Source organism: Myotis yumanensis, unplaced genomic scaffold (assembly GCF_028538775.1).
Source record: "Myotis yumanensis isolate MYYU_CA2020_CCGP unplaced genomic scaffold, mMyoYum1.0.hap1 SCAF_4, whole genome shotgun sequence".
Lineage (NCBI taxonomy): Eukaryota > Metazoa > Chordata > Mammalia > Chiroptera > Vespertilionidae > Myotis > Myotis yumanensis.
The window spans coordinates 110,252,705-110,277,491 of record NW_027223755.1 but is presented as its reverse complement, the minus strand read 5'-3'; the positions used below and the strand labels follow the sequence as shown (position 1 = coordinate 110,277,491).

The following is a 24,787-nucleotide window of genomic DNA, read 5'->3' as shown; positions in this document are numbered from 1 at the left end:
GCTCTCCAGTTCCATCCATGCTGTTGCAAATGGTCTTCTTCTTCTTCTTCTTCTTAGAGAATACCCTTCAGCATTTCATAAAATACTGGTTTGGTGGTGATGAACTCCTTTAGCTTTTTCTTATCTGTGAAGCTCTTTATCTGACCTTCAATTCTGAGTGATAGCTTTGCTGGGTAAAGTAATCTTGGTTGTAGGTTCTTGGTATTCATCACTTTGAATATTTCTTGCCACTCCCTTCTGGCCTGCGTAGTTTCTGTTGAGAAAACAGCTGACAATTGTATGGGTACACCCTTGTAGGTAACTGACTGTTTTTCTCTTGCTGCTTTTAAGATTCTCTCTTTGTCTTTTGCTCTTGGCATTTTAATTATGATGTGTCTTGGTGTGGTCCTCTTTGGATTCCTTTTGTTTGGGGTTCTCTGCGCTTCCTGGACTTGTAAGTCTATTTCTTTCACCAGGCAGGGGAAGTTTTCTGTCATGATTTCTTCAAATAGGTTTTCAATATCTTGCTCTCTCTCTTCTTCTGGCACCCCCATAATTCGGATGTTGGTACGCATGAAGCTGTCCCAGAGGCTCCTTACACTATCTTCGTATTTTGGGATTCTTTTTTCATTTTGCTTTTCCGGTTGGGTGTCTTTTGCTTCTTCATATTTCAAATCTTTGACTTAATTCTTGCGATCCTCTAGTCTGCAGTTGGATCTCTGTATGATATTCTTTATTTCAGTCAGTGTATGCTTAATTTCTAGTTGGTCCTTTTTCATATCCTCGAGAGTCTCACTAGATTTATTGAGGCTCTCACTAAATCTATTGGCAGTTTCTAGAAAATTCTTGAAAAACCTTATAACCATGGTTTTGTACTCTATATCCAGTAGTTTGCTTTCCTCCATTTCTGTCATTTGTGACCTGTTTCTTTGTCTCTGCATTTTGGCTGCTTCCCTGTGTTGATAGAGTGGCTTTCTGTGCTAGGTGTCCTATAGGGCCCAGTGGCTCAGCCTCCCCAATTACCTGAGGTGGACACTCTTGGTGCACCCCTTTGTGGGCTTTGTGCACAGTCTTGTTGTAGTTAAGAGTTGATTGTTGTAGATATCACTGGGAGGAATTGACCTCCAGGCCAATTGGCTGTGAGAGTCAGCTGTGTCTGCAGTGGGAGAACTTCTGTGCTGGAGACACCCTTCTGGGGCAAGACTTGCTTCAGTGGGGCTTTGGTGCTCACTGAGTCTGCCCCCTGAGTGTGTCCCTTATAGATCTGAGGAGTTGTAGTCTGGATGGTCCCACTCTGACCACTGGGCACACTGGCTCTTGGATCTCTAAGGAGGTGCTAATTTAGTCTCTGCCTGAGCTAATTTCTAGTTGGTCCAGGAGCTATGGAGAGATCTGCAGATTCCTCTTCTTTGTTTGGGGTTTGGAGGTGCCTAGATGAGGCCCAGCTGTGAAGCAGTGCAAGCTGCTGTGGGGCCTTGGACCTTCTTTTGGATGTTCTGGGTCTCTCTGATCCAGCTGAAGTTTGTTAGGTAATTTTAGATTGCAAAGGGCCAGGCCATTCATATGCAAAAGCCTCTGCGCACAGCTTGGGTGGGGTGGTGTCTCAGGGAATCAACAGGGCGGAGCAAACAGCTATGGCTGATCCTCAGTCCTGCTCTAAGAGGCCCTGGGTCTCAGTGTCCCGTGGTAATCGCTGCAAGCACCTCTGAAAGAAAGCTGCCCTCGAGTTCTGCCCAATGCCAGACAGTCCAGTTTCTCTCCGTATGAGTCTGGGTCCCCAGAGACTCGCCCGGAACTGGAGTTCAGAGCAGTCGGGAGCTTGCGTCTCCCTCCCGATTGAAAAAGACAACCGCATCCTCAGTTGTCAGCCCTTTCCTCTCGAGCCTTCGTACCTCTGCACTTTACTTCCACACCTCCTCTGAGTCTCAGTGTGCTTTTCTCTTTCCTTCTAGTTGTAGAATTTCCACTCAGCCAGCCTTCCTGTGGTTCTGGATGATGTCCATTTTGTCTTTTAGTTGTATTTTTGAAGTGGTTGTGCGAGGCAGCAATTTCAGGTGTTTACCTATGCCGCCATCTTGGTTTCTCCTAACCAACTTTTCATCTGTGCTAATCTGTCAAGACAAAAATGATATCTATTACAATGATCATTGTAATTGACAATCCTTAGTGGCATTTTTTATACCTTTGCTTATATCCAACCTTAATGTCCCAATTAAACTCCTTAGCTTTCATGCCTCACGAATTTGTCCTCCAGAGCAGGGATTTCCAAACCTGGTTGATCATCAGCCTCAGATCTACTGAGTCAGAGACTCTGAGAGATGAGCCTAAGGACATGTATTTTTCCCAAACCCCAGTGGTTATTCTCAGAGGCAGCCAGCGCAGGAACCTCAGTGTTAGGAACCTGAGTAGCTCCACAAGAAAGGAGAAGCAAAGTGTGTCTCCCCAAACAAAAGTAAAGCTAGGATGCCACAAAAGGCTGAGCGCAGCCATCCCTGATGGCTTTATGTTGGGTTAGAGAGCGACATGGTGGCCATTGGGCTGATCTACCCACCCATTGCTTATCCACTCAGCAAGCATTTCTGAGCCCTCCTACGTGCTAGACATTGGGAGCACATCAGTGCGGAAGACACTGTGCCTGTCCTGTTGGAACGTAGGGTCCAGCAGAGAGGACCAATAACAAACAAAAGATTACACAAGTGGTTCATTGTAATCATCCCTAGAGGCCCGATGCACAAAATTCGTGCAAGGGCCTTGGCCCCTGCCTCTCCCACCACTGCCGCCACCATGGGTGGGGGCCTCTGCCGCCTCTGCTGCGGTCCCCGCCCGCTGCAGCTCTTTGTCTGGAAAGAAGGACATCTAGTCTAATTATCATATTACCCTTTTATTATTACAGATAAGTGCTAAGAAGGACAAAGGCGGGACCCTTGGGCGCAGATCATGGGGATGCCTGACCGAGGGCCTTTTGTAATGGGGGGATTTAGGGAGTTCAAGGACTGCTTTCCTGAGAAGTGATGTTGAAGGTAGACAACAAAGACCATGAGCTGGAAAGGTGATATTCCAGAGGACAGTTGTGGGGTCGCTGCCTCATGGTGTCCCACCAAAAGGCAGCCCTGGACAAGAGACGCCATCGGATGGTGGCCTGGGAGTCGTGCTGCTCTGAGGAAGCGAGTTGTTCGGGGCTGTGTTCCATCCACTGTGGGAAGTTTGTTCTGACGTGAGGAGTATCGTATACCAAGTTGGCTGTGTGAGTGCTGATTGCCCAAGAAACAAATCTTGAACTGTGGCTTGAAAAGGCTGTGGCACCACTCGAGGAGCTGAGTCACTGATTCCTGTTCACCAGCAAGTCACCAGCCTCCCAGATCAGCACAGTGAACACGTTGAGCCCACCCCTCCCCTCCCCGCAGTTTTATCTGCCTGCTGACAAGGACCTGGCATTTGCAGTGCACCCTTACCTTCACCACCCTCTCCTTGCCTTCTGCCTCTCACAGGATCTGCAGACTGGGGAGTTACAAGAACCAAGGAATTCTGCCCTCTGGTTTTTTTCTGCTCCGAGCTTAGAAATACCCACCACATTGTTAAGCAAATATTCTCTTTACCAGTGGTGGGTAAACAAAGACATGGGTGGGTTTACTGCTACGCCTAATTTGCGATGTACAGAACCAAAGCCACAGAGCAGGGTCAGTCAGCTCTAGTTATGATTTATGAGCATTTACAACAACAACAAAAAGAGGGATTAGAAAGAGGTCAGCAGGGAGTCACTAAGAATAAGTCTAAACAAACCAGATTTCCTTCCTTTCTTATTTATGTTTTATTTGTTTGTTTGTTTGATGGGCATGTTAAGCTGGTAGATTCAGTAGCTGCTTAGGCAGTGAGTTAACAAAATCTCCTTCATTCACTGGGGGACTGTGTGTCCAAAGCACGGGATTTTCAGAGATGAACACATCAGAACATCTGCCTCAAAGATCTGACTCCATGAGGCGGAGACAGCACACCTTCGCAATGCGGCCCTTAGCTCTGTGGCAGCAGGGACCTTCTCTGCCTTGTTCCCAGGTGCAGGTCTTCAAAGATAGCAGGTCCCAAATAAATGTTATGGATGGATGGATGAATGGGTAGATGGAAGCGTAGACAGAAGCTGTTGGTGAAGGCTTTCTAGATCAGTGGTTCTCAACCTTCCTAATGCCGCGACCCTTTAATACAGTTCCTCATGTTGTGGTGACCTCCAACCATAAAATTATTTTCGTTGCTACTTCATAACTGTAATTTTGCTACTGTTATGAATCTTAATGTAAATATCTGATATGCAGGATGTATTTTCATTGTTACAAATTGAACATAATTAAAGCATAGTGATTAATCACAAAAACAATATGTAATTATATATGTTTTCCGATGGTCTTAGGAGACCCCTGTGAAAGGGTTGTTCTGCCCCCAAAGGGGTCGCGACCCACAGGTTGAGAACCGCTGTTCTAGATGATGGAGTCTTGAAGGACAAGTGTGGGTCAAACACGGTCAGGGAAGGGTAGTCCAGACAAAGGGCAGAGCAGTTACAATGTGGTCACAGAGAGGATTGCAAGCCAGGCAGGCAGTGAAGCCTTTTGAAAAAGCACCTTGGCTGAGTGCAATCAGGAGCCTGGCGGCAGCACATTTCCCATAATTACAGAAGGAAATGATGAGCGTCGTAGCTAAGGCAATGGCTGTGGGGATGAGCAGAAGTGAATGGATTTGAGAGCAACTACAGCGCTTGCCAACCAAGGTCAGCCAGGAAGGGCCAGGCAAGTTAGATTAGTGTGTAGGTTCTGGCTTGGCAGAACCTGGATGGAGGTGCCAGGCTCAGAGTTAGGGACTACAAGAGGAGGGGTGAGTTGGGGGAGAAGATAACCACATCCCTCGGGACATACCCATGCTCTGTGCCTTTGGGAAATTAGGTGGAAATGTCCATAAGTAATGCTCTGAGCCTGGAGCTTCACAGGGGCCAGGGAAGCTGGGTGAAGCAGTGTCATTCTAGACGCATCACCCGGGGCCTGAGGCGGAATGCAGCTATTGAAGGTCTGAGCAGAAAGAAAATGGGGGATAGAGGCAGAGAAGTAGGAGCAGAAGCCAGAAAGGGTTGGTATTAGAGAAATCAAGGAACAGCGTTTCACGGAAGGTGTGAGCCAAGGGCCACATGCAGCAGAGAGTCAAGCAAGGTACAGGGCACAAGGTGGTGTTCTCTGGGTTTGGCAATGAAGAGGTCACCCGTGTTCTTCGCCAGAGACATTTTGAGAGGCAGGAGCGGAACAGAAACCTGAGCACAAAGGGTTGAATCATGAATGGGAGACGAGGAAGCAGGTGAGGGTGGACTACTCCCCTGGGGCTGCGGGGCCAGCCCTGGGGTGGGGGTGGAGGGCGGGCATTTCACCGTCATTGTAAGCCCACACTACATTTTCATCTTCTTTTCACACGTGGGTGTACAATAGGGATTCAGTGCTCAGACTCCAGAGCCAGGCAGCAGGGGTTCACACAACCCCAGCTTCCCACTTTGGTTGTGTAATCTCTGTGTCTCAGTTACTTTACCTATAAAATGGGGGTGAAATAGTAATGCGACTTCACAGGCTGGTGAGAATCCAGTGAGCTGATTTGTGTGAAGCACTTAGAACAGTGCTTGGATGTAGTAAGTGCTCCGTAAATACCGACTATTCCTCTGCAGGGATGTGAAGAGAAAAGTAAGGAAAAAGAGGAGTTGGGGAAGCTTTTTGTTTTCTTTGTGACACCTGCTTCCTTTGTGCATTAGACATCGATCTCTTTCATGTATAGAGAGGCTCTCATTGTGTGCAAGTATCTGTGTGTAGCGAATATCTTCCCCCGTCTGTGTTTCCTGTTGGTCTTCTCCAGGCTACTCCTTCACACACACAAACACCAGATGTTTCCATACTCAAATCTTTGTGTTAGTGGTCATGTTTGTTGAGGATTTTCCCTCCTCGAGAACAGATCCTGAGCTGAGTTCCCTTCAGGTTATTTTATTATTTCATTTCATACTTCAGCCCACTAGAATTGTTTTCTGCAGAGGTTGAGGTGGAGATAGAATTTACTTCCTCCAAATAGTTAATCGTCCTCATCTCATATATTGAGTAATGCTTTTCTTCTCCGTTGTAAGCTTTATCAGACACAAATAACTTTTATCATTTATTGCTATATAAAAGCAAGACAAAAGGAAGAAGTTAAACAACCATCCTTCCATCTTGGGCATCCTGCTGCCCCCGGGCTTGTCCCTGGCACCACACGTACCTTTAAAGGCGTGAGGTAAGGGTTCCATGCAGCTGCCGTCCTCCCCAGGATTACAGAAGGAAGCAGATAGGACCTGGTTTGATAAAGACGGTCCTGTTTTTCCACAAACACACACACACACATGCATGTGCACACACACACTTAACACACCTACACATACCTGTGCGTGCACACATACATGCTCACACCCATACACATGTACGCACAGACATGTGTGCATACTCACACATGCATGCACATACCTTGCACACATTCACACACACATATGCCCAGTCTCATTTTTGTGTCTCTCCCTAGGTCACAACTACAATGTCTCCCCGCCCCGCACAGATCAGCAGGTCTGTAAAGCGGACGGTGGGGTGTGGGGAAAGGGAAGATAAGAGTGGGGAGGGCCCAGGTCACCCATCCAGCCTCTGAGAAGCTGAGCGCTCTGTGCCTCTCTAAAGAGTCCACCTGCCCTTGTTGCTTTGGAAGCAGGCTGACTAACCCAGGCCCTGCGTGTAGTCAGCGTCATTGCAGGGTGAAGGACCATTGAGCACTCGGAAAGCATACAGATCGCAAGATGGTATCTCACATCGGTTCCTGGAAAGGGCCATGGGCTGGTTCTCCACGTGCAAGGAGCCCCGCTCTGTGCTGTTTGCGCATGGCTGACCTGAGTGAACAGACCCCCCACCTCAGTGCCGGGCGGTGTGCCAGCCCCCAGGCTGGTAGAGCTCAGACCTGTCGTTCTAGGCTCTCGGACAGGACAGCTGACACATCCTCAGGACTGGGGGGCTCCAAGGACATCTGCCCAAGGAGCCTGCTGCTGGGAGAAGCTTAGAGAGGGGGCCCTGAATGCAGGTGACCCCCGGGGAAGCACTGCTGGCACCTCCGTCCGCAGTGCCCAGCCCCGCCCTGGCCTGTGCAGGCGGCGGGGATGCGGGGGGCGGGGGGGGGGTGCACGTCTGTTTGCTCCCCAGCGAGTGGAGGAATGAAGTCCGCTTCGTACTGACCGGAAAGACCCACCCTTTATTGTCAGTGAGAAGGGGGATTGCAGGGCACAGGGCAGGGTGGGTGCAGTCTGCCTGGCTGTCCGCGCGTCACAATTTTATTCCATCACTGCTCCCTCCTGGGAGGCAGTATCCTCTCTGCCCTGGTTGGCTTGCCTGGACTGTTGATTGAGATCAGGGGCTGATCTGTTGGAGAGAGTCCCCAGGCAAGAGGAAAGACAGAGGGCCACTTTGCCCTTTTTTTGCTTCTGCTATTGAACATTTTAAAAAGAACACTGTAGGTTGCCCTTGCGGTACTTGCCACTAATTGAGGGAGACGATCAGGCGAGCAGATGAATTACAATACAAACAGAAAGAAATTCTAGCCTCAGACGTCTTCATTCCTTCCCCACTCCCCACCCCAATTATCTTTCTCTCTATCCAGGCTCTCTTCAAAGAAAAAAAGGATGTTCTGCCCTCCTACAAATCTGTCATCCCCTTTCCCTTCGTCCCCATTCTCAGAAGAAGAAAAAAAAACCTCTCTTTCTCTCTCTCTCTCTCTCTCTCTCTCCCCCTCCCCCTGCTCCCTGGCTATCAGGGAGTCACAATTTGCATTCCATTACTGCTCCCTCCTGGGAGACAGCATCCTCTCTTCCCTTGGTTGGCTTGCCTGGATTGTTTATTTGCAGTGACAAATAGGAAGCTGAGCCAAACCTAGGAAACCGCGGCCTGTGAGCAGCAGCGCTCTGCCCCTCTGACCGGGCCTCACCCCTCTGCCGCCGCCCCTTGGCTCTGTCTAGGAAAGTCCATTTCGGGGCCAGAAGACACGAGGGTGGGACGTGGGCCCTTCTCTGGGACAAGTGCATGCAGCTGTCCTACTCCTTCTCGCTGCCCTGCTGCCGGGATGCTCCAGTGCTGGCTGCCACTCTGAGTCACTGTGTTCCTCTCTGACTGCACCGAGCACTTTGCCCCGGCTGCCGGCAGCCACTCTGGCCCCTCGCCCCGCTGCGCCCTCTGCCTAATCTTCTTCCTCCGTTTCTTGGCACTTCTAGCTCTTTCTTCCATTCCATGTGGAGCCAACATCTCCCTTTCTTAAAGGCATCTCCCCCGATTCCCCCAACCCCTGCAGTCTCTTGACCCATCTCATCGATCACTACCCAAATGACCTTATTTATTGGCTTTTTTGACCATCTGTCTACCCCACTGGAGTGTAAACTCTGTGAGAACAGGGGATTGTTCACCCACGGTGCCTAGAGTAGCACCCGGCGCTTAGTAGGCGCTCAATAAGTAGTTGTTAAATGAAGGACCAAGAGCCTTTGCTGCTCCCAGGGCCTGTTAGCAGTCCCCCCCACCCCCCCACTCTGGGTCCAAGGAGCAGAGCTGACTGTGGGTCTGTGATTGTAGACGGAGTCCTTCAAGCTGGGCGAGCCGTACAGCCAGTGCACGGAGGATGGCAGCGACGTGCCCATCGAAAACATCTACAATGCTGCCTACTCGCTCCAGGTACGTGCCACGCTGCGCCTGGACCCAGGCCGGCAAAGCTCTGTATAGGCTGGGGTGTGTCTGGGACCAGGAACTCTGGTGAGAGTCCTTGGGGTTCCTCTAAACACCTCAAGAACAACTGATGCTGGCTGGTTCCAGTCCCCTCAATCCGTCTGTAACCAGAGCTTAACTGATTCATTGAGGTTTTCACGGAACACAGTGTATAGCCGAGACAGGCCCACTTCCTAAACGGCCTGTGCAGGAGGCGCAGGAGCGAAGCCGTCTGGGCGGCACTGGCTGAGGGCCCCCAGCTTGGCTTCCCCACCGGGCCCCTCACTGGCCGATGGCCTTGGGCAAGTGTGTCATCCTCAACGAGCAGAGGAGAGGTCGGATTGGATCCGAGGCTGCTTATGGGCAGCCCCCCGACGCCTGCCAGGCGGCACACCTGGTTTTTCTAGCCTGGATGGCGTTTAAAGGTCAGGGAATTTTACAAAAAAAACAAAATCCCCAGCTTCTCCTGAAAGAAAAGATGGGGCCTGTACCCTGCAGGGTGAACAGTGGGTGGGATTGCCCACTGAGTGACATGTGTCCTGTGGTTCCCCACATCCCCGCCAGCCCCTGGTGTCCGACCACCTCACAGGCCCCAGCGGTGTTTGGGTTTTCAGCCCTTGAGTGCGATCACCTGTTACTCCTTGTCCCACATTCTTGGAGTCCGCAGTCCACCGCCCACGGGGCCAGAGAGGCGATGGCGTTCACGCCGCCGGGATGGGAGGACGGGCGCCCTCCGCACTGTCCTCCTGCTCCGTCAGAGCTGAGCTGAGAGGGGGTGGGGCTCTAAGTGAAGGAGACTGATAGTCAAAGAATGTCTGTCTGTGAGAAACAGAAGTGCCATCAAACTGACTTCAATACCAAAACACGGAAAAAGGCTCCTTGGAATGACCCCCTGGATCATATCTAGCGAGAGGCTGCCGTGTACAAACACTTCAATGTATCAGTTCACTCCACGCTCGCGGTGAAGACACCAGTGCCCCAGAGAGGTTCCGTCACTTGCCGGGGGTCCCACAGCGGGGAAGTGGCGAGTGTGGACTTGAACCCCAGTAGCCTGCCTCCACGCCCCGCCATTAGCTTTTATGTTATAAGCTTCGTGGGTATTGTGGTGGCTTAGGACCCCAGGGATCCAGTGTGGTGGCCTGGCCCTGAGATGGGAAAGGTGGGGACTGTGTGCCTGTCTCTTGGCATCTGCTCCAATTTTCCCACTTACCTGTGGGGCGGCACTCACATATGGAAAATGGCCACCCCAAGCCTGCTCCAGCTCAGCCTGCTCTCCACCTCTCTGCTAGTCTACGTTCTCAGCACATTTCCTAGTTTGGTCTCTGGAGTCAGGGACCCCGCGGCCCAATTGGCTGTGGTCTCCCATGGCCATGGGAGGCTAACCCTAGATGAGGCATGTGTGTGGGGTGGGGCGGGGGGAGGGTGGCGGAGGGGGGAAGAGAAGAAGGGGGAGCTCCCGGGGCTGGGGGACTCCCTGGCCTCTGCGTGCGGAGAGGTTAAGGGAATTGCTGGGTCTCCTCTTTCAGATCTGCCTCCACTCGTGCTTCCAGACTAAGATGGTGGAGAGGTGTGGGTGTGCCCAGTACAGCCAGCCCCTGCCTCCTGCAGCCAACTACTGCAACTACCAGCAGCACCCCAACTGGAGTGAGTGAGCCCGCCCGCCCTGCAGCCCCAGAGCTGCGTCAGCCACCCGGCACCAGCTCGTGCTCAGGTGCCCCCGGGCCCCTGCCCTGGTGGCCTTTTTCTGAGGGAGATATTGGTAGAGAGATGTTAACCAGAGTTTTACTCCTGCCATCCAGCCTGGCTTAACGGATACTTTCCAACTAAGGACCAAATGCTACAGCCCAGTCCGTGCTGAGAGCTTGGCACCTGTGTCAATTCCAGGTGGCAAGAACTATTGATAGTACCTGTCATAGAACAGGAAACTGAGGCTCAGAAAGGTTAAGCAACTTGCCCAAGGTCACACAGCTAGGGAGTAACAGAACCCATCAAGGGCTGCCGACCGCCACCCCACCCCCAGCACATGTCCCTAACATCACAAAGCAGCATCTGCTTCTGGGGAAGCAGGGTTTGTAGAGAAGAGCAGGAGAAATTACAAGGAGACCATGAGGGCGCCCCTGGAAGCCCCCAGGAAGGGCCCTGTGGCCCTGATGCTCATGCTGCCCTCTGCTTGCCCCTCAGTGTACTGCTACTATGAACTGCACAAGGACTTTGTCCAGGAAAAGCTGGGCTGCCAGTCCGTATGCCGGGAAGCCTGCAGGTGAGTGTGCCTCGGGTGGGCCGGCAGCCGGGGGCCAGCATGGGGGGGGCAGCAGGGGGGGAGGCCTAGCAGGGGGGCCAGCAGGGGGGTGGGCAGCAGGGGGGGAGGCCTGGCAGTGGGGCCAGCAGTGGGGGAACAGCAGGTGGGCAGCCTGCAGCGGGTGGGCTGGCCAGGCAAGCCACACTCACTCTGTGCCTTCCTCCCTTAGCTTCAAGGAGTGGACACTGACCACCAGCCTGGCACAATGGCCGTCTGTGGTTTCTGAGGTCAGTTCTTCCACCCCCTCTTCCTCCTTGAGCTCCTCAGCCAGGAGCCTGATGCCTGGCTGTGTCCTCTGGCCTCAGGGGTAACACCAGGGGAGGCCTGGCCGGGGGCAGGGGCTGAGGGCGGAGGGCAGAGGGGCTGGCCGGCACTTTCTTTCATTGCTCAGGCCACACTTTCTCTCTCCATCACAGAACTGGTTGCTTCGCGTTCTCACTTGGGACCAAGGCCAACAAATAAAGAAAAAGCTGAACAAGTAAGTTGACCTCCTCCCTGTTTCCTCTGCCCTGGACCCGGTCTCCTCACTTGCTTCCTCGTTGCCAAACCTTCTCCTTTTCATTCACTCGCTCCTTTATTTGACACATACTTCTTGGCTTGGGCCATGAGCCAGGCCCTGCTCTAGGCCTGGGGCTCTTGAATACTTTGCCCACAACACACAGTAAAAAATACTTGTCCACTGTGGCCCATTGACTATACAACCAAAATCTCAGCTCATAGCACGCCTTCTGCACATGCACTCGGGCAGCTCTCAGAGGGGGGCAGCCCTCACACCCATTCCGATTGCCCAGAGCAGTTCTGAGCGATTAGTGCTCGTATCAATTGATAAAAATTGTGACTATCTCTATGGATGCAATCCGACACTCTATTTCATTTCACTTGGCGAAAGGCACTGGTCCTGACCCAGTACATTTACCTCATGGTTCCTGACATATCATGATCTAGTTGGAAAAATACTCCACTGAGCCTTGTACTTCTAATCCCATTGAATTTTCCACATGGAAGTTCATTTCCAAGGTTCCTTTAGCAAAACTCACCCCAGAGACCTCAGCAGATGGAGAGAAGGGGGGGCAGCAGGGGGGCTGCATGGGGACTGACAGCTCTGGGCTCTCCCGTCCACAGTGCCCAGCACCAGCCAGGAGCCAGGCTGACCCCAACACATCCTAAATGTTTTGTGCCAGGTGCTTTGTGAGTGCTGGGGTACCAGGACGCCTGAGCAGACATGACCCCTGCCCCCAGGATGCTTCCAACCTAGTGATAAAGATAGACTTGGGCCCAGCGAGTGCACACTGTGAAGCCAGCATTGAAATCGCTGACTCCCAAGGCTGCATTAGCTCCACAAAACCCACTGATGCCAGCTTTTCCTGAAAAGTCAAAAGTTCTGGCAGCCGAAACCAGTTTAGCTCAGTGGATAGAGTGTTGGCCTGCGGACTGAAGGGTCCCGGGTTCGATTCCGGTTGGGGGCATGTATCTGGGTTGCGGGCACATCCCCATTGGGAGATGTGCAGGAGGCAGCTGATCGATGTTTCTCTCTCATCGATGTTTCTAACTCTCTATCTCTGTCCCTTCCTCTCTGTAAAAAATCAATAAAATATATTTAAAAAAAAAAAAAAAGTTCTGGGAACAGAAAACCTCCATTCCTGCGTAGCTCCAAAGAGCTTAGTAATCGCTGCTCTTTTGAAATAAGTGTGAACTCTCCGGCTTGTGTAGGTTCTAGCAGGAGGCGACTCAGTACAGCCATTAAGAGTGTGGCCTTTGAAGTCAGCTCTCTAGGTGTGAACATCGGCTCTGCCAATTACGAGCTGTGTTGTCTTGGGCAAGTTGCTCACCAATTCATTCTTCATTTCCACATCTGTAAAAGGGGGATGATTAAAACATCCTACTTCATAGGGTTGTAAGAATTAAATGAGTTAATTCATACAAAGTTCTTATAACAGTGCTTGGCAACACAGGAAGTATCCAATAAATATTAGCTGCTATAATGGTTATTGTCATAACGACCTTATACGCAGCTTACCTCACTCATTTGCATTACCTGCCTGTCTCCCGAGATTGCAATCAAATAATCACAATGTCCAAGGCCTACTGAAGAGCAGGGTGCTCTGGGCGTACAGCTGGGTGGCTGACTCAGGAGGTTGGAAAGTGGTCTTGAGTGACAGACGAGCTAAGCAGCCAGGCCCTGGCTGGATGTGCTCTGGGTGCAGAAGGAGCACTGTGGGCGTGGCCCTGAGATCCTGTGGAGCTCAGAGCCTGGGCCGTGCTGGGGGGTGGGCAGCAGGGAGGCAGCCGTGCTGAAGAGCTGGTCACCTGGTAGAATGCAAAGGCACCCAACTCACCTGTTGGAATTTCTGCAGGACAGACTTGGCCAAACTCTTGATATTCTACAAAGACCTGAACCAGAGATCCATCATGGAAAGCCCTGCCAACAGTGTGAGTAGCTCCCTTCTGGGACCCGTCCTGGGTCTGGGAATGTGCCCATCTGCCTGGCCTTGAGGAACCGAGTCAGATCATGGGGTTCTAGCCTGGGGTAGTGGGGACACCACAGGCCAGCCAGGCGGGCAGAGGAAGTGGGGACAGGAAGCCTGCCCACTTCTTCCTCCAACCTGTTCAGGGTCAAGGCTAGCCAGTGGCTCTCCTGGGGATCAGGGTCCCTGCATGTGGCCAGCTCAGGTGGGCTCTGTCTTGATGATGTGGCTCGGCCTCTCCTGCAGGTGGAGATGCTTCTGTCCAACTTCGGTGGCCAGCTGGGCCTGTGGATGAGCTGCTCCATAGTCTGCATCATTGAGATTATCGAGGTCTTCTTCATCGACTCTCTCTCCATCATTGCCCGCCAACAGTGGCAGAGAGCCAAGAAGTGGTGGTCCCAGAGGCAGGCACCCGCCTGCCCTGAGGCTCCCTCCAGCCTTCGGGGCCAGGACAACCCGGTCCTGGATATAGACGATGACCTGCCCACTTTCACCTCTGCGTTGCGCTTGCCTCCAGCCCCAGAGGCTCCGGTGCCTGGCACACCACCTCCCAGATACAATACCTTGCGCTTGGAGAGGGCCTTCTCCAGCCAACTCACTGACACCCAGGTGCCAGCTGAGTCCTGAGGCCGAGCGAGGAAGAGAGACCTAGCCAGGACGCCAGCCGTGGTCTGAGAACGTGGGCCCCGTCTCCTGCACACAGAGGGCCCTCTGCACCCACTCAGGGCTTTTCAGAGACTTTGACTGGAAGTCTGCCTTGAATAACAAGATGGGGCCTGGGCGTGTGCAGGGAGCCATCCCGCCGAGACAGGCCCTGCAGCGCAAACCCTCCGCACACACGGGCGCCCCCGCGGGGGCGGGGCCCAGGAAGTCGTGCCTGGCAGAGTTCTTTGCCAGAACTTGAGAAACACTCCCCAGCTTCCGGCCAGGTGGGGGCCCCAGGATGTGAGCTTAGGTCTGGGGGCCTGACGATGCCAGCTGTGCCCACAACAGGGGGAAGCTCTAGCCGGGCCTGGAGCTGTTTGTGAATGAACTGTTTTAGTCACTGACATGGGGGCAACGGCTCCTGAGCCCTCAGGCAGGGTCCTAGAGTGTGTAGGAGGGAGAGGGTGCAGGGGGAGGCCTGGGGATGTGAGAGGAGGCCTCTGGGAGCGGGGGGAGGGAGGGGCATGCTCTGGGCAGCTAAGCCAGTGCCCCGGGCCCCTTTCCCAAGCAGAGAGGAGCCAGTTAAAGGGCACTGCTGGACATGCCTGTCCAGTGGTAGCCCGAGGCATAAAGGGTTGTATCCTGATAGACTGCGCCTCCTCCAGGCAGACCCCGCACCACTCCCTCCCACAGCCACACTCCAACGTGACACAGCTCATGTATTACGCACAGAGTGGGTGGATATCAGCACAAGAACAGTGTGCTGGGGCTGTTCCCACTCTTACAGAGTTCAGTGTCGGGCTGCAAACCGTGACCCTCAGGCCAAACCCTGGTTTTGCCTGTGACCTAAGATTGGGTGTTTTATCCTCCATTTCTCTTTAAAAATATTAAAAGAAGAATATTTTGTGATTCATGCAAATCCTACAAGCTTCCGATTCCAGTCCATGAATAAAATGTCATTGGAACACAGCCAGGCCTCTTCGCTTACAGACTGTCCGCAGCTGTGTCTGTGCTAAAAGCACAGCTGAGTGCAGTCACAGCGCTGAGGGCTCCCTGGCCCTGGACAGGAAACATCTCCCGGCCCTGGGTTAGCACGTAAGGTAAGTATGACGATCCCATTTTATGGATGAAGAAACAGAGGCATAGAAAGGCTATTACTCAAGGTGACACAGCCGGAAGTTGCAGAGCTGGGGCTAACTCCAGAGCCTGGCATGTGATCACATTCATCATTTTGCATCCAATCAGTGTCTGTGCCTTTTGAGGGTGAGGCTCGAGTCAGTTCCGGTGGGAGGAGGGGAAGGCTGGACACGGCGCTATGGGGCAGAAGGAACTCCTGCAGCCACAGCCTGCATGGCAGGACTGCTTCCCAAGCAAGGTTGACGCTAATGGAGGCAGGAGTGTTAGTGAAAGAGCAGGGGCTGTGGGACACCTGGTCCAACCTGATCCCAGGCCTGTGGCGGCTACAGCCATTCTGTTCCATGTGGTGGTTCACTGGACCTCGGGGGGTGGGGCGCGGCACGGAGGCCAGGCAGCCCACGGGGAAGAGGTCACGGTGACCCCAGGCTGTCTGAAGTGCCTTGAGGAGTGGGCTCAGAAGCCAGGACTGATGCAGGCGAGCGTCAGGTTACAGAGGGCGCCAGCCTGGCTGCCATCCATGCCAGGCTGGGTGGCTGCAGCCAGTGCAGACCAGGAACTTGCCGCGGATGCCTGCCTGGACACCGCCTGGAGGGAGCTTCCTCCTTCTCCCCACCGCACAGTCACGGCATCTGCATGATGCCACCGGTAGGAATGTTGCCAGCAAGGGGGGTGCAGGGGGTTGCCGCTGGCTCTGTCCAAGGTGAGGCCATGGGCACCTGGAGCCAGCAGCTGCCATTTGTCCCCCAGGACACGTGCAATCAGACCCCTGCTCCAGCCACTCCTTCCTGCCTGGCCCGAGCTCGGGGCTTATGCTCCTGGGAGGCCAAGTGTGGCCGCTCCCCCTCTGGCCATGCCTCCAGGCCGGGTACACATGCCACCACCGCTGTAACGTCCCCACTCACCTCTGCTGCCCCGAGGAGCTGGCGCCCCTCCATTACGGCGTTTCCACCCCCTGATAGATTCTGTGTCCCTTTGTCTGTCCTGCACTAAATGGTGGACTCTTGGAGAGCAGGAATGGTCTCTCTCGTCCCCAGACTGGGGCAGGACTGAGAAGGTGATGGCATTTAGGGACAGTTCATGGAGCTAATAAAAATAACAATGGCTGATATTTGTCACGCTCTCCCTGTTTGCGGCTTCTGCTGAGCACCTCGCACACATCAGCTCGTGGGCTCACCCACTTGTATTCTCGCAAATAAGGAAACTGAGGCCCAGAGCGTTCTGAGGGCCCCACCTCTCAGGTGCGAACCACGGTGCAGAGCCGATGGGAGCTCTCCGAGAGGCCGAGCCCGCCTGCCCCAAGGAAGTGCCCTCAGTCCTCTCTGGCCGCAGGTCCAGCCTGCCCAGCTGAAAGGCCCTCTTGTGCCAAGATGGGCAGGCACAGGGGCAGGGAGAACCCTTCGTTCCCAGATCCCTGGACAGGCAGCCCTGTGGCCAGGAGTCACTGTCGCCAAGGGACAATGGCGCCATTTGTAGGTCAGGGTTACGTTTGTTCTCAGACTCTCTGCACCTCTGTCCTCCCTGCTCCTCTGACTCCCTTCCCGGGCCCCTGAGTCCCAGACCCACACGACATGTCCCAGTAACAGAGACACCTCAGACTCAACCCGGCCCCTGTGAGCTGCACCCAGGGGAGGCGATAGCGGGCAAAGACGCCAACAGCTCCTGGGCCTGAACTGCCAGCGGGAGCTCTGGGCTGGACAGAGCCGCGCATCAGTGGGTGTGGATGAGGCCACCGGAGGCCAAGCAGGCGAAGGGGAGGAGAGAGGATGGAGCCCAGGGACCTCTGTGCTCACGAAGCAGCTGGAGCAGGAGCAGGAGCCTGGACACGAGGCTGCCCTCCTCCTGCCCGCTCTGACCCTCCTGTCCCTGTGCAAAGCCATTATGCTGCACGATAGACACAGATTGCTGATTGCACTGATAGGAATACTCCCAGTGAGTCAGTCCATAAACACAGAAGGTAGATTAGCAGTTGCCAGGGGGGAGGGAGAGGGGAGGAGGCGGAGTGGCTGCTCAGTGGGCATGGGGTCTTGTCTGGGATGAAGACGCTTTGGGACAAGAGGAAGGAGAGTGTACGAAATGCCACTCAACTGGACACTTCAAAATGGCTAATTTTATGTTGCGTGAATTTTACCTCATTAAAAAAAGTTAAAAAAAAATTTGTTTAAATAAAAAGAGTGAGTTGACAAAGGAAAATGAGAAATGAAACTAAAAAGAAGAGCAAGATGCACCAATGGTGGCGATCCCTGGGAGCTTGCGGGGGGGGCGGGGGGGGGGAGGCTGCTCAGAGGCACGCAGCCCCCACCTCAGGGGCACACGGGGCTTGCTTCCCTGCTTTGAACCGCACTGATGTGTTCCTGCGCTCCTCTGAAGAGCACGGCATTGCACAATTTGAAAAATCTCAGAAAAGAGAGAAAATGGTGAGTAGTCATCACATAAGGATCTGGGGATATAAACAGTACCCTGAAAGCAGCGTGGTGTTCCCGGAAACGCACGAGGAACAAATGTCCTCTCCCCATTGGCGGAGGCAGCTGAGACCTCCCCGAGCCGCGCTGAGGTAGGGCCAGCAGGTGGAGAGGCCGGTCAGCGGGATCCCTGGGACACGGGCTTTAATCGCAGGCTGCAGGCTGCAGGCTGAGCGCCTCACTGTGCCGGCTGGAAGCTGGAGGAGCCGGAGGTGACAGGAGCTGACTGTCAACCTCCTTGGGCCCCTCCGCCCCGCCCACCCGCAAGCGCAGGCGGTGACAGACTGATGTGACAGCTGTTTGTGACTGACTGCGTGCACTTAGAAGTCTGACAGTTGCCTTTTGTTCGTTTTAACTAACACGACCAGAAACGCACATTTGTTTTCATACAAAAGCAATAAATGTTGTGTTAGGAATCTTGTCTGCAAATGCCCAAAACCTCACTCACCTTGGAAGCCCCAGACGCGTGTCCCATCTCTTCCCACCCCTCAAGAGAGCAGGCTTCTCTCTCACAACGATTCCCAAAACCAACGTGACCCCATGGGCTTGCGTGGACACACCTGGCCACGGATCTTGACCGCAGCACGGACACTGGGCCTGCTGTGTGCGCTCCTGTGGGCACTGGGCAGGCATCTCTCCTGCGAGCCGCCTACAGTGCGGGAGAGGCGGGCAGGTGGTCGCCAAAGAGCCGCTGTCCTGCTGCTGCCACCGAAGGAGGGGCTGGGCTGGTTCAGCACGAGGCCGAAACCTGCTTCGGGAATTCAGAAAGCGCGGAGGAAAAACAGAGCAGCATCCTCCCATCACGGCAGGCTTTCTTCCTGGCGCCACCGCATTACCTTTTCATCCCTGAGGGAGCTCACTCACGCTCAGAGGAGGCCCAGCCAGCACCGAGACAGCGATTCAGGAAGAACATAAGAAAGAAGAAAAGCAGAGGGAGCTTTGGGGAGACAGAGGCCCCTCTCCTGTAGCCAGCCCATCACTGGTCCCCACCAGCCCCAGGACACACTGCTGCCTCCTTCAATGCCTCCCGTCACCCATCCACCCACCGCCAATGTGTTTGCCCACTCATGTGGCCGTTCACAAACCCATCCACCATCTTTGCACCGCCCATCCAATAACCATCTTCTAAACTCTGAAGTCGGCCCTAACCGGTTTTGCTCAGTGGACAGAGCATCAGCCTGTGGACTGAAGGGTACCGAGCTTGATCCCAGTCAAGGGCACATGCCTGGGTTGCAGGCTTGATCCCTGGGGGGCAGGAGCGGGTGTATGCAGGAGGCAGCCAATCAATGACTCTCTCTCATCATTGATGTTTCTGTCTCCCTCGCCCTTCCTCTCTGAAATCAACAAAAATATCTTTAAAAAACAAACAAACAAAAACTCTGAAGTCAGACTACCTGGTCCTAGGACCTGGTTTAAACCAAGTCCCAACACTTTCAGCTGTTTGGCTTTGGTCAAGCTACTTAGCCAATCTGTGCCTCAGTTTTCTCATCTGTAAAGGGGGCTAACAACAATTGCCACTGCCTAAGGTTGGTTTTGAGGATAAAATGAAATAAGGCAAATACTAAAAGCTTAGCTAATAGTCTGACTCACAAAAGAGCCTCGGTAAAGTGTTCTAGCATTAGGTTTCTGTTGTTTTTATAACATTTAGCGTTTTTATTATCAGACCTTTGCCAGGTAACTGAATGGGCTAAGATTGGGCCAGCACGGCAACGTTTCCCTCTTTGCTGCCCTCGAGGCAGATTATGGCTACAAAGAACTGTGTCCTTCAGGACTTACTGATAAAAACAAACAAACAAACAAACAACTACTGTATCTTCATTTTCTAAAAAGGCAGCTCAGACTTTGCAACTCCTAAAAGTCCTCAAGGTCTGGCCCTGAGATCTGCTGTTGCTGATTAAACTTCCTGGCTGAGGGCTGGGTAAACTGGACCACTGGGGGCCCCCATTTTAATGTGGGGGGGTGGACAGACAGGCTTACAGAAAACCTTCTCATCACGTCTCCCTCCTGGGCAGAGACATCAGGGAAGGGAAGGAACACTGGATTTAGGTCTCTGAACCAAGGCTCGAGATCTTGAAATAATGTTCCAGGCCCTCCCGAGTGATGACACGGTTCATGAAATAAGGGGAGACTATTGTGGACGAAGTGGGGTTCTTCGAAAGTCACCTCACAGGTGATCTGATCATAAATTCCTAACTGGGCAGGTCATGGTGGGTAGCCACACCCCTGACACAACTTCTTTAGTGAAAGGTTTGTCTTCACCGTGGCCAAGCCCTGTCCACTGCTCTTGTATATCAGCTTTGAAATACAGAGTGATCCTCCTTTTCAGGTCCCTGGGAGGCGTAGCCACCCTCGGGAGAGCACATATTCTTGCTAACTATTCTGTAATCCCCACCTTGCCTTCTCCCACCTCCATGCAATCTTCCTTAGTTCCCCCCTAATTCCAGACGCACAAAGGCACCTGCAAACTCTCACTCTGGGAAGCATTTTTCTCAGTCTGTGGAGATCTTACTTCCCGGCAGAGCCTCTGTTTCTCAAATAAATTCTCATGAAACCTCTCTGCAGTTGTGGGCCTTCTTATGCTGACACCGTGGCTGCCCTGAGCAGGCCAGCTTGCTCCAGAGGCTCTGTGCTGAGTCTGAACAGAGAGAAAAGAACAGGATCAGGGTTTGGCATGGGACCTGAATCAAGGGTCAATCTCTGGCCAGAGGAGGGCCCAGCCCATAGGCAGGGTCAGGGGTCAATCTGTGGTCAGAATCAGGGTTCAACCCAGGGCACAGTCCCTGAGCAGGTCCCTGGTCCTGATAACCCTGCTTGTTATTGGTGGGGGCTGCTCCTCGCCCACAGGTGTTTCTCAGGGTGGACGTGACTCTCCTGCACTTGACCTTTTCTGTCACTTCCGTGTCATTTCTTTCACTTTTCCTTCGAAGCTCCTGGCACAGGTCATACCAGCCCTGTTCATTCTTGCCCACCTCACCCACTGTCACCCCTGAAAGACTTCAGCCCCGATGCCCTGTTTTGTTCTTGTATTTGTGCTTTTTTCATTGTGGCAGCTACCCCAGCTCAGGCTGGCTCTGGCGAAGGAGAGGGAGGGAGAATATTTTGACTCAGTGAAATGAAATGATGAGATGCATCCAGCCTTAGGCATGGACGGACCTAGTTGTGCAGTCAGCTGTTGGGGCTCCATCCATCCTTCCCCCCAGTTCCATGGTCTCCTCGCCTTTATGCTTAGACCACTTCTCTTATACAGTGGGAAGATGGTCTTCCCCCAGAGACCCTTCTTCCCCCAGCTTTCATAAGGCAAACTCACCAGAGGAATCTGATTGGTCCTGCTTGGGTCACATGCCCAACTCTGAACCAATCACTGTGGCTGGAGGATGGAGTATTCTTGTTGGCCGTTTTTGCTTCACATACCCATCCCTGCAAAGGGTGAGTTCTGCCCAAATCACACGAATCCCTGGAGAATGGTGGCTGAGCAAGCAAGCATAGGTCCTAACCTTGAGCAATAGGTGCTAAATTGAACTTGAACTGGGCATGACCCACTCAGTCAGGAGACCTCACAATTCCCGGAGTTCCTCCATTCCAATCGCTTTCATCTCCATTCCTCTGTAGCCACCCACTCCCAGGGCTACCTTTTGGATATAGACATACCTCCCATCCCTCCACCTTTCCTACTCTGTCCTCCCTCCACCCCCAATCTTGACCCAATCCGAATCGCAGGACCCGCAGTCTTCCCCAGATTTCCAACTAATCAGCCCTGGCCAGTCCAGGTGGGTTTCTCTCTTCCTGCCGGTGGGCTCCCCAGTGGGGACAGTCACGGGTCTGTGCCGTTGTACACATTATGGTAATGTCGGTGACGTCGCCTGACACGTCTCAAACTTCAATATGCACCTGACTCACTTGGGGGTCAAATTTAAAATGCAGATGCTGACTTCTTAGGTTGGGAGTGAGGTGTGCGGGTCTAAGTTCCCAAGTGAGGCCGAAGCTGCTGACCAGCCAGGTTTCAGCAATCCTCCACTTCGGTGTCGCCCCAACGTCCCTGCGGGGGAGAGCCAGCAGGGCACTTGCTAAATATAAAGGTGATCAAGCTCTTCCTGGGATTTCTCATTGAATAGGTATCGGCCAGAGACCTAGGCGCTCCGTGCTTTTAACACGTCCTGAGTGGCTTTTAGCTCCCGGGATAATTGGGAAATACTTCTGTCTCATGGTGATTTGGTTGGATGACTCATTCTGGCTTCCAGGTCTTCTCTGTCATCCACCAGTCCCACATCTGGTCTCCCAGAGAAAACCCAGGTGGGCTGGTGTGAACTCTCCTGTCAGGCAGCTCCAGCTGTACGTCCTCTTGTCTTTGTTCTTTTTCATCGGGTCTTGGAGAAAGAGGCGCGTCTTCACCTTGGCCCATCCCACCGCCTTCCTCAGACGCCTGGTTCAGCGCCAGCTCCCCTCATACCGCCTTCGCCTCTGCCCTTACATGTCGGGCAGCCTTCAAAGAAAGTGGCTCCAATGCCTTCAACCAGAGCCTTGACTGGAGACATCTTCATCGGGGGCTCCCTCACACCTTGGCCTGCACTGCTCTCCACATGGTCCATGTAGCTCTTTTATCTGATGTTTCCATGACACTCAGCAGCTCTTTTTGTCTTAGGGGATTTACTGTGATTAGAAGTTCTTGAAAGTTGTGATGTTTTACATGAGTAATGGCAGCTCAGGGCCTCATCTGCAGATGCAGCCATGGGAGGTTTGGGACGGCACAGGCCCAGGAAAGGGCCCTTCAGTGGCTGTTGGCTCTAAGAGATGCTGAAGATAAACCTCCAAACTGGGGCAAAGGTTCATCATAATCCACACTGAGGACAGTCTTACTGCATTCCAGACACGAGGCTGACGTGTTGCACACGTGAGCTCATCTAGTCCTCACCATGGCCTATGGCACGAGTACAGTGGGCCCCTCATCTGTGATTGCACTTCCTGTGGGTTCAGTTATCCAGGGTCATCCTCAGTCTAAAATATTAAATGGAAAATTCTAGAAGTAAAAAATTTGTAATGTTTAAATTGTGTCATTCTGAGTGATGAAATCTCTTGCCATCCCATGCCTGGGACATACATTTATATGTCTTTGCCCCGTGTATTGACTGTGTCATTGTTATGATTGCTCTAGTTTATTATTAGTTATTGTTAATCTCTTATTGTGCCTAATCTATAAATTAAACTTTATCATAAGTACATATGTATGGGAGAAACAGTACACAGTGCAGTACTATCTGGGGTTTAGGCATCTACTGGGGCTCTTGAAACATATCCCTCTGTTGATAGGAGGGACTAGAGTACTAGTCTTATCCCTGTTAGGGTCACCGAAGGAGGAACGCACGAGGCCACAGTGGTGAGGGATTATGAATGTATTAGGTCATCTGGATACCAGATGGGCTGAGCCCCAAAATGGTGCCAGCTCCCAGGGACAGGGAGTCAGAAGTTTTTAAGGTCTCTGGGTGGGCTTTTTCTGGGCGGAGAATTCTCTGGGCGGGTCTGGATCCTGGGAAAGTCCGGAGGGGAGGGATAATGGTCTTAACAAGGGGGATGTGGTCTAAGCAAAAGGCAATGTCCATTGTGAAGTGGCCTAATGGTCAGTTCCCAGGGGAGGGGTATCGATTCAATTACTTGATTAAACCTAACAACCTCCATTTACACAAAAGGAAACTGAGGCTCCGAGAATTGAAGTAACTTTTTTTTTAATGCAAGATACGGGGTGTACACACTTCACTACACTCCAGCACAGCGGCTCACTGAGGCCCTGGGGAACGCGGCCGCAGACACACCACGGTGGTTAGTGCGGCGTCAGAGGGCTGCCCAATGGCCCGCCTGGCTCACTGCTTGCCTGAGCCCTGAGAACAAGTTCCGGACGCCCACTGGCAGGCTGTCCCCACACAGGCAACCTCAGGACACCTGCCCAGGTTAGGAGAGCTTGGCTCCCTCTCCCCTAGGCCTGTCTTGTTCCCTGGACCTTTTCTGATCACCGGCCACCATCTGGGCCCAAGACAAAAACAGTGTGTTGCCCTAGCCAGTTTGCCTCAATGGATAGAGCGTTGGCCTGCAGACTGAAGGGTCCCAGGTTCGATTCCAGTCAAGGGCACATGCCCGGGTTGCAGGCTCAATCCCCAGTAGGGGGTGTGCAGGAGGCAGCTGATCAATGATTCTCTCTCATCATTGATGTTTCTCTCTCTCTTTCCCTCTCCCTTCCTCTCTGAAATCAATAAAAATTAAAGAACCAAAAAACCAGTGCCTCGCTCTGAGTCTCATAAGTATACGTGGCTCTCCATAAATACTTTCCGAGTGACTGAAAGGCACTGCCCATGCTCTGTAGACCAGAGGAAGACAGAGCAGCAAACAGAGTTAGCGTCCAGGTGGTGAGTTCTCTGATGGGCACAGTACAAGGGTTTCTAAGAACACAACACAGGGTGTCTGCTTACGGAGGCTTCCCGGAACGCTTCCTGGAGGAAGTGAGGTTTCTGCTGAGGCCTGAGGCAGGCTTGGTTAGCCAAGTGAAGGAGGATGAGGCAGAGGGAGAATGAGGTTCATCATAAGAGGAAAAGCCTCACCCCACGGACGGACAGAAGGGAAGGGTGCCACTACAGCAGGCCGGACACATCCAGGAGTTTCCTCAAGATGCACTGAGCCTAAGCAGATGGAAGGGAGGGATGGCCAAGCCATGATTCATTCCAGGTCGAGAGAGAAGCCCATTTAAGGAGGAGTTGGAAGGGACCAAAAGATTCCCGTGACCCCTGCCAACCCCAAGGACAGCAGTGGTGCAGTGGGTGGGGATGAGCAGGAACAAAACTTGATTCTGCTAAAGCGTCCACCAGGGTCTGCACATCCCAAGAGATGTGTTAGGTCCAACAGGTCACTCCTGAGCATGGCCCCAGTGAGACCGGCTGGGCTTGTTAAGTCTGCGGCTACCACAAACCTGACATAAAATGAGCCCATTGGCACCAAAGTGAAATCCACTAGAGCAGCGGTTCTCAACCTGTGGGTCGCGGCCCCATTGGGGTCCGA

At 53.0% G+C, this 24,787-nt stretch overlaps 1 protein-coding gene across 1 annotated transcript in view; it reads left to right on the top strand.

Moving 5' to 3' along the window:
• Window positions 1-16,396, top strand: part of SCNN1G (sodium channel epithelial 1 subunit gamma) — a 30,273-nt gene extending 13,877 nt beyond the window's left edge. The window contains exons 7-13 of the mRNA XM_070413688.1: window positions 8,616-8,714; window positions 10,271-10,388; window positions 10,926-11,004; window positions 11,213-11,270; window positions 11,460-11,521; window positions 13,398-13,473; window positions 13,755-16,396. Of these exons, the coding sequence (XP_070269789.1) occupies window positions 8,616-8,714; window positions 10,271-10,388; window positions 10,926-11,004; window positions 11,213-11,270; window positions 11,460-11,521; window positions 13,398-13,473; window positions 13,755-14,135 (873 nt within the window). The 3' untranslated portion in view covers window positions 14,136-16,396. The remainder of the gene's footprint in view (window positions 1-8,615; window positions 8,715-10,270; window positions 10,389-10,925; window positions 11,005-11,212; window positions 11,271-11,459; window positions 11,522-13,397; window positions 13,474-13,754) is intronic.
• Window positions 16,397-24,787: the final 8,391 nt, after the last annotated feature.